A 9,869-nucleotide genomic window follows, 5' to 3' on the forward strand; every position below is an offset into this window, starting at 1 on the left:
AATTCAAGTGTTATAAATGAATATGATTGTATTGAATTATGTTACATTTTATTTAAACCGACAAAAAAAATCATAAATTTTTTATCTTTTATTTGAAACACAACCCAGAAATCCAACTCAATTCAACCCATAAATAAACGGGTCAATTCAAATCTGTTTTGACATTAAAAATGCATATTGAACGATGAACACACCCATTAAAATTTGAACGAATTGAATAAAGAATTAGACCAAATCCGATTCAATCCAATCCATGTAAACCCCACCCCTACTAACCGGTTAGTCCACTTGAATTACCTGAATAATTTCCAAAATTATCTTGTTTAAGGATAACTTTTAAAATTCCTCACATTGGTCAACCAAAAATACCCACCGAACAATACTTTTTGGACTAATCATCTAAAATTCCCTCAAATAGTATTTTTCTTCATTAAAATATCTCATCCACACTCTAAACATGAGCAAGTGTAACCGTAGGAAACCTAACCTGATGTAATCAATTAGGTTGTGCAAATGTCGTACAATTCCTTCCCAAATTATGTATTTCAAAATGATTGCTTGCATTTAACAATTGAACAAACATATATACAATAGAGCAGTTCTGCATCTAATTAGTTTTGAAGCATAGTTTCGTTTCTTTTTCTGGTGAACAGAGTATAGTATATTTTGTAGTAATATGCAACAAACGGAGACAACTAAACAATTCAAATCAAGAAGAGGCAAAAACAAAACACACAGCAATGCAAGTGAGTTCTCGTTCATACAATATAAACTCTTCTATACTGCACCGAAGTCGAGAATTCATTCATTATATGGTGCCTACCTCTCAATGTAATTAACAGTTCAGTGAATCCAAACAGATTTAATGACACGGATTAGGATGATTTTTCTCTATAATTCAAGGGCTAGAAAGGTTCTTCAAATCCTCCTCCTTTGCATACCAATTTGGTATTATTTTTGAAACATGGGGATAAAGATCCTTGTAAGAGTTCCTAATAGTTCCTTCTGCAACTCCAGTGGCAATTGATATATCTGCATTACGACAAGTCAGATACATGTATGAATGAAAAAGCATAGAAGTTAGCAGAATTGTTGTATCCATAATTTGGCTTCAGACATTCTAAATTTTATAAAATTTCCAGCAGAACCAATGACATTGATTGAAGAGACTACTTATAAAAAAATTAAAAAACGAATATATTTGTCCTCGATGCCTTCAAATATCGAATCTCAACTACCCACAAAGGAGTGTCACATACCTTTGAGAGGTTTTTTATCATCAGAAAGCTGAGTTATGATGTATATAACTGCAGCAGCAATTGATATAGGACTCCTCCTGACAGATTAAGGACGTCGTTAGTATTGATCATCAGAAGATAATAATGTGTCAGTCTCTCTGACAATTATGAAACCTATAACAAGTTGGAGCAGTGTGACTTTCTGACGATTATGAAACCTATAACAAGGTGGAGCAATTTCATATATGCAGAGAACGGTGCAATTATGACACAAAATGCATATTATAACTTCTCAAACAGCTGCAACATTCTCCTTGGAGCGTTACCATCAAATAAAAGGCCTCTACACAAACATTATAACTTCTCAAACAGCTGCAATATAATTCCCGTGTTTTGTTTTTAAGTCCCATTCTTCTTTATATAGTCCATTGTTTTTAATTAATATATCTTTAATATACTGGGCCTCTACGCTAAAGAGCCTATATAAGTCATCTCCATTAACTTAACCTAGACCTAGTCTTCCCTTCAACATGAAATGCAGCCTCTGCTGCACATGGAACACAAGCAGGTGCCACAACAGAAACAAGCAAAAGAACTAGTCAGAAAAGCTAGATATTTGTGGAGGCAAAATATAGATCTTCCTAGATAATAAGATATTGGTTGCGGAAAATGCAGGCATTGTCAGAGCAACAAAATTTTTCTCACATTTTCATAAACACTTTGCACTGCCTAGCGCCGCTAACTGTGCAATCTAATCGTGAAAGTGGCTGTGACGGCTGCTACCCCCATTTGAAACCAGGGGGCGACCCACACTGTTGTCAGGGTGCAGTTGCACACCCTCAACTTTTTAAATTTGCACCTGTATTTTAATTTTTATTTAATTAGCACCCCTTGAAGTTTCGAGTTTTGAACCCATGGCATTCTCCCTCAACTTTACGCACTGAGAAAAATGGCTTTCATAGGTATCAAACTTGGTTAATTGAGGTACAGAAGTCTCTTTTGCCACTAAAGTACTATTGAGTGCAATGTAGCATATGGTGATATGAATACGTGTGTGTGCGCGCGTGTGTAATGGGCGTAATAAGTGAAAAATAAAGGATATTTAATGTAAAATGTGTAAATTATTATAATATGTATCTTATCCATTTTTTTATTGTTTTTGTAGGAAGATTATCTTCCTATTCAGTTGTGGTTTTTAAAATTTAAAGCAACATTAAATATTATTTCATAAAAATCAATCTTAATGATTTATTGTAGATGACGAAATAAGTAGATCTAGATAATAAATAGGTAATGATATATTTTTTTTAAAAGATAACTAATTTTATCAAAAGTAGTAAAATTTGTTAATCTTTTTGTATATCTATACAACTTTAACTGATGACTCTTGCTAGAGTAACTCTCCTTAGTAACTCTATGTTTAGTTGATGAATATTTTTATATTATGTTAATGATCATGCACCCCTGACCACTGTCTGCACCGCAACACTGTGTTGGGAAGTCAATAAACATATTTACATTAGCAATAAAGTAAATCGAATAAAACCTTATATCAAATTCTTCTGATTTCTTCACAGCTTCCTGAGCAGCTTTAACAGCTTGATTATTCATACCAAGATTTGAACAGAATCTCCTCTAAAGTTTAAGATGAAAATATGGTTAGTAACATCAAAGAAATCCAGTCAAATTTTAGATGAGATGTCTTCACTAATAAACAACAATACTTGCAATAGCAAGATATGCTATAAATCAAGAAAGGGACCTCACCATAAAGTCGCCAGCATGTATTGTGCCCATCTCCACAGTCTGACCCTTCTCCAAACCAAGTTGCTTCACTATGTACTCTTTTGCTCGGCCAATTTCCTTCTTTGACGCCCCATTTGCAACAGAGCAAATTTCTATTTGAAATCCATAGGTTCAGGGAAGCTCATTTACATAGGGAAAGATAAACTGGGAAGCATCCAGATGTTAAAAGAATCATAGGATGTACCCTTTACAGTTCGTGGTATGTCTTCTTGTCGGCAAGCGATGTAGATACAAGCAGCCAACAAAGCATCTTGATTTCTTCCTCTACTAGACTTTTGGTCTTCAACCCTCTTATATATCTCATTTGCTCGATCCTTAAAATCAAACCACAAAAGCAACATAAGAATACAAAAAAATACTCTTTACAGAAACACTAAAAAGGTGTCTTGTACAAGTCACTTGTGCTTTTATGCATTTTTGAAGTACACCTCTTTCTAAATTTAATACTTAACTAAGAACCACATGGCGTTAGCACCCATGCTGTCGTTAGGTTTTCAAGCAAGAAAGTGAACAAAGAAATGCAATGCTTTTCTATCTTCCAATGAGAACATATTGTACATAAAGTTACTGTTGGACTTTCCGCCTTAATTGTGGTCCGTCCCTAGTCGCCTTAATTGCGGCACTTTGGCTTGCCGCATTTGCAGCCCCTAACATCTTCATTGTGTTAGCTTTGAAGGGGTGAATTTAGTCCCACATTGCTTAGAGATATGGTCTGTGTTGTGTTTATAAGTGGGGACAATCCTCACCTTACAAACCGGTTTTGTAGGGATGAGTTAGACCCAACCCAAATTCTAAGATGGTATCAGAGCCTATCCTAGATCTATTGTTGGGCTTCCCGCATCGTCCACGCTTGGGGGGGTGTTGAACATTCCGCCTTAATTTCGACTTATCCCTAGTCGTCTTAATTGCCCCACTTTATAAATGGGGACAATCCTCACCCTGCAAACCGGTTTTGTAGGGTTGAGTTAGGTTCAACCACATTTCTTAAGAATTAAAACTTTTTTACACTGTCAATGCATCATCATTAAACCCTTATTATTATTATTATTATTATTATTATTATTATTATTATTATTATTATTAACAAATGATTCGTATAAAAATAACAATATAATCTGCAATCAGAAGGCCTAGAAAGCTTTATTACATTGAGGCAAAATGTGCCCAGAAGCGCTGACTCGCTGAATGAAGGTGTTAAGAGTTAAGACTTAAATAAATGAGAACATCTTGTCATATAAGTTAACTGCTATAGAATAACATTCAAAGTAAAATAAAATTTCGGTTTCGATACAAAATTAGTCCCTGTAGTTTTTACACATTCTAATTTGGCTCACTATATTTCATTTGGGGTTGAAGAGAGTGATCGGTCCCTATATTTAGGGGCATTTGGATTTTGGTTGCTAATAATTAAGGCCTTTGTCCCTATTGTCTATTGTCTATAAAGGTTCCGGCGGATACCACTCATAAATTAAGTTACTGGTCTCGAGTAGTAGAAAAATATAGGGACCATAGTGAAAAAAAACAACTCAAATAACCGGAAAAATAAGGGACCAATCTTGTATCAAAACATGTTCATTTTACAAAGTAAAATAAGCTAAAGAAAGCATCCTAGACCAAGTAGTTTATTTATCCCTATAAGTATCAAAGTTGGCAATGCTGCAGAATTGAGCTTTCACGGTTTGTCATAGTTATCAATAAGTTGCTAAAAGTATGCCTCGTCCTAACAAAAAAGGCATGTCAAAAGCACCAGTGGGAGCAGCTTCAAAGAAGGGGCAGCGCCTCAACCAGTATGAGGTGCTGACCCCCATCTGATAGCTTGCCTAAGAACATTGACTACACTACATATTAATGTCTATAAGGCTGTGTTTGGGAGTTCGGAGGGGAAGGCAGGAGAGGGCCTTGAAAAAAAGGGAAGGCTTGAGTGGAAATAATTGAAGGATTTTGATTGAGAAAATTTTGAAGGGTTTGTTTTTATTCATAACACAAAATGTCCCTAATTTGGAACAACTCAAAATTTGTATTCAATGAGGGTTTTGGAGACCTTGCATAAATTCTTCAAATGTAAAACATATTTTATATTGTTATAATGCTATGAAAATTAAAAATATAGTAATAATAAACATTCATTTATCATTTTAAACAAAAGCACAATTTAAAAAAAAAATTGTAGATTTCTCTCTTTTTTTTTTACAAATCCACTTCCCCAAAGTCCTCCATTCCCCTCCCCTCCCCTCCCCTCCCCTCCAAACTCCAAAACAAAATCTAAGGGATTTAAGAGGTTAAAACATACAAACCACGTCAGGGGCAGCAATAAAGTGTTCTTATCAAACAACAATGTAACCAAAAACAACTAATTCAGCAAAAAAACATACACCAAAATTTGGATAACACATACAACGTTTCAAAAAACTTTACATTTATGTTTGAACTTCCAAGCTTAAGCCAATGGCAATTGTCATATATAGGCAGGCAGACAAAAATGTTCTGTAATAAAACCATGACACTAAAATGAGAAATGTGAATCAATGTCCTTATAATAAACAATGCAGTCAGTTCTGATTCTACTGTAACTAGCCTTCAAAACATACGGACTCACAACTTATGGCAAAGTACATTCATTGTGCCTACAAATGACTGATTTTATGGTTAAACACACATCCAAAACCATATTAAAAAACCCGGATTCATGTCAAAATGGTTTAAATTGGTTTGTTTAAACTAATTTTGATTAAATGATATTTTACAACCAGTGTAGAATCATAAAGTGGATGCCCAAATCCTTTTCATGACCAAACACTTTGTGACTGTGTCGATGTGCAAAAGGGAATTTCAGATAAGCCAGACAGATTTGAACATATAGGAAAAGGAAGGGAAAAAGAAAGGGAAATTTCAGAAGCAAAAGGGAATTTCAAATTAAAGCAAATCAGTACTCTTTGTTTCTTATGTCTCATCTAGTTTTTCTCATTCACCAGAAAATACAGGTTACGAGCCATGTTTAGCCGTCTCAAAGGAAGGTGTGTTTAACTCGATGGATGCCGCTCCCGCTCCGACAGCTGCTTGCTCTGAAAACTTGTGTTTTTTCATTGTGTTTTTGGCTAGTTCTAAATACTGGTTTAAATTTTGTTACCGGTTTTGATAGTTTGGTTTTAAATCCAAGCAACTTTTATGTGGATACAGATTGGATATCGATAGATTCAAACTATAAACACCCTTATCTCCAACCACCAGATAAATTTGGCATGTTATTTATTTGAATGTAATGCAATTTCAATAGGAAAACAATTAAGGATAATTATAATGAGCACAAAAAGTGAGCTAAGACAAAAGCCATTTCATCATATTTATCCTCAATTAATAGTGAAGAAAGAGAGTCTGCCCTGAATGAGAATATGCGATACCTTGATGGTTGCAACAAGTCCCAACCTGAAAATATTTCAATGCCATTAGCTAAGTTGCCATTCATTTCAGTCAATAGAAAATCAATTCCCATAAGAATTTTTTTAATGCAAGTCAAAATCTTCAAAGTACAGCTGCAATGATATTTCAGTATATGATATATACTTAGCGTGTGTTTGTTTCTGCTATGAAGAATATTAATTTTGAATGAATTGATTTTGTAAAGTTTAGAATTGCAAATCAAAAAATCAATAGAACAACGCAAAGATTGGTCTAGTTGATCATTCTAGTAACATATTGAAAGAATATCTCCACAAGAGTTTCTTCAATGCATCACCCCAGATATATATCCAATTTTTTCCATCCATCAATTAACAAGAAAATTACCAACTTAGACCTAAATTTGAAAGGAAAAACAAGTACTTTTCAATTTCATCAAAGCAAGAAACCAAATACTATGTTCTTTATATAAAAAAGAATAGTGAGGAAACCCTAGCGGACCTTTCGGACATGGTGGCAATAGTTTTAAAAGCAAGGATAAGTCCACGGTCAGGGTTAGAGCCACGATTCTGCCAGCGACCGAGAGAAGAAGAGAGGAACTCGCCGGAAGAGCCATTAGGTTTAGCGATGACGGTGGAGAGACCGCCATCGGTTAAGAGTGGATTGGATGGACCTCCAACACGTACGGGGTCGTTGTCGTTGGACTCGTTAGCAAAGGTACGCCACTCGGAGGTTTCGTCAATGGAGTGGGATTCCAGTACAAGACCGCACTCTGAGCATACTGTGTCTCCGGCTGAGTGATCAAAAACTACTTCAGTCTCTCGCTTGCAATCGCTGCAAAACGCGTCTGACATTTTCTAATACTTTTTAGAGAGAGGAGGTGTTTAGAGAGATACTGGGGTTAGCATTTGACTGTTTAGGAGAGTCATGCGAATTTAATTTGACTAAGGTTTAGATCTCCGAAGAATCTATATCCTGGTAATCTTTTACTTAATAGAACCGCTGGTTTTATTTTAAAAAAAATATTATAGGTTATAAATTTATTATTACTATTACCTATCACTATATTTTGTTGCAAAGCAAAATCTATTGGAATACTTTTACCGCAACAAATTCTACTTAAATCAACAATATTCGAAGTACAAGAAAGACCATAAGAAAATAGATCTATTATAGAATTTTGAGATTGCGAGAAAGAGGATAGAACTCTAAATATAATGTTTCCATTAGTTGTAATTGTCGTCATAATCAATCACTAAGTATTGAAGATCTTCATTGATGATGTGAGCTCATGCGACATGGTGTATCTGAGAGTCTTCATGAGGTTAAGATTTCGCGTGAAAGATTTGAAGTCATCTGAAGGTGAGAATTTTTTGGCATTCAATGACTCCTTTACCCGTCTGTGTGAAACCTTATACCTACTGGTCTCTTTCGAAGAAGCTAGAAACAAGAGAACTGTGAAAATGTGTTTCCTCATCATTCCTTGCAAAAAAATGTAGACAACGCCATCTTAGGAAGGTCGATTCTAGGGGATTTAGACGTTGTTGCCTCCACGATTCATTTGAAGATGAAATATCAGAACATTTTGGGCGAGTCGATCGTCATTCCAACCAATTTATGTGGGGCTCACCTAATACACTAAATAATATTGAAGAACCCTTTCACGAGCGCCATCACCTCTAAAAAGGGGAAAGGATTATTTGTGAGCAGTTGACGTGGTTGACCTCGACGTTAGAGAATAATAGATCCTACAGAATGATTAAGTTAGTCTATTAACGGGAATCAAGACGAAAACCTTAAGGTAGGTTTCATACGGGAATTTTGATATCGTCTAACTTGATGATAACCCAGCATGGTCGATGCGTATAGGTGTTGATATGGTATCAACGGTGAAGAAATGACTCGTTGAAATGTCTCACAGAAAATGTCGACCTTTTTGCAATTTCTCTCTGTCAGATATCAGCGGGCATTGACCCTAGCATGGCATGCCATCAGTTGAATATCAATCCATCTGCTTGATATGTGTCCTGGCGAAGAAGGCGACAATCCCTCGAAAAGGCTGAAGTGACCATGAAGATGGTCCAGGGTTTGCTATATGCTAAATTTATCTTTGATACACGGAATGGCTCTCCAATGTTGTACCAATTAAAAAACACATTAAGAAAGTGGAGAATGTATGTTGATTACATCGACCTTGTTCAGACGTTCCCCAATGATTCATATCCACTTCCAAACATAGATTGTAGAACTAGGTGCTTTCAGGTATAGGAAAAGAAGTGATCCAAGATGGTAAAGCATATGAATAACAATGATGGTCAACCAATAGATGCTTATTTTTTATGATGACAACACTTGAAGTCAAGAAACTACTGAAGACAGCTTAAGCAGTCAAAGATGCACAAGATGGTTGATCAAGATATCCTCCTGAATCAAGTTAGACATTAGTTTAAAGTCAACATTATAGTCCAACGTGTTAGAACAAGATTTTGATTCTACAATTGATCTTTAAGTTTTTATGATAACAAAGGATGAAATATTTTGGTACCCTGACAAAATTATCTAAGTGTGCAGGGCTCTAACAATTAATGCATCTGAAGAAACAAAGTTTAAGCGTTAAGCAAATCCATAACAGCTGAACTAACAACTGAATACGTTGCTCTGATGACTCAAGGCTCTGACCTTTTGCATCTGAAAGATCTCTCATCTGAAGTCTCTAAGGCTCACTACATCTGAGGAACGTAAAGTCTAAGATAACTCAAGAGCTTCTAATGAAAACATCAGGCAATCATCTAAAGAATATGATATCTGAGTAAAGTATCTGAACTCCGCGCACTCTGACTCTCACCTATCAGAACAGATCAAGACTTAACAATGAAGTATTCCATAATGGTATAAATCTATATATGGAGAAAATTAAGTACTCTCATAAACTGCTATGGAAAGGACAACAAACTTAATGGCAATTAAGTTTCATCATTGGCAAAGATATCAGCATCAATGCATCATCCAACGGTATCTTCTCCAAGCACTATATAAAGGTCTAACCTTCACCATAACAGGACACAAAAATATTCAACAAGAACTCTACTCATCACAAATTCAAATACTTACTAATTCTTGTTTCACTCTGTCACACGAGTTTTTGCTCATTAGTGTGAGATTTAATTGTTCTTATTATGTTCATTCTGCTTACCTAGAAGCATTAAACACCTCTTGTAATTCTTTAATATTTGTTGTAATATTTCCTCAAGTGTCTTGTGAAGTATGTAAACTTGAGAGGGCTAAGAGATCTTTGGACTCTTAGACGTTATTGTAATCTTTCAAGATTAGGGGATTAAGTCCTTTTTGAAGGCGAAATCACCTTGGTAGGGTGGACTGGAGTATATTTGAATTTCAAGCGAACCAGGGTAACTTCTGTGTTAATTATCT

The 9,869-nt window shown here is 35.3% G+C and overlaps 1 protein-coding gene across 2 annotated transcripts; it reads right to left on the reverse strand.

Moving 5' to 3' along the window:
* Positions 1–688: 688 nt before the first annotated feature.
* Positions 689–7,412, reverse strand: LOC127091775 (transcription initiation factor IIB). 2 transcript variants are annotated; one of them, XM_051030477.1, is made up of 8 exons: positions 6,942–7,412; positions 6,443–6,467; positions 5,460–5,528; positions 3,229–3,358; positions 3,006–3,136; positions 2,785–2,873; positions 1,260–1,336; positions 689–1,032 (listed from the first exon to the last, which is right to left on the reverse strand). In XM_051030477.1, exons 1-8 carry the CDS (start codon positions 7,292–7,294, stop codon positions 899–901), a joined length of 1,008 nt encoding a protein of 335 aa, XP_050886434.1. In that variant the 5' UTR covers positions 7,295–7,412; the 3' UTR covers positions 689–898. The 2 variants fall into 2 exon arrangements, with proteins under 2 accessions (XP_050886434.1, XP_050886435.1); XM_051030478.1 differs by lacking the exon at positions 5,460–5,528.
* Positions 7,413–9,869: the final 2,457 nt, after the last annotated feature.

The sequence above is a fragment of the Lathyrus oleraceus genome, chromosome 6 (genome assembly GCF_024323335.1).
Source record: "Lathyrus oleraceus cultivar Zhongwan6 chromosome 6, CAAS_Psat_ZW6_1.0, whole genome shotgun sequence".
In the NCBI taxonomy this organism is placed as follows: domain Eukaryota; kingdom Viridiplantae; phylum Streptophyta; class Magnoliopsida; order Fabales; family Fabaceae; genus Lathyrus; species Lathyrus oleraceus.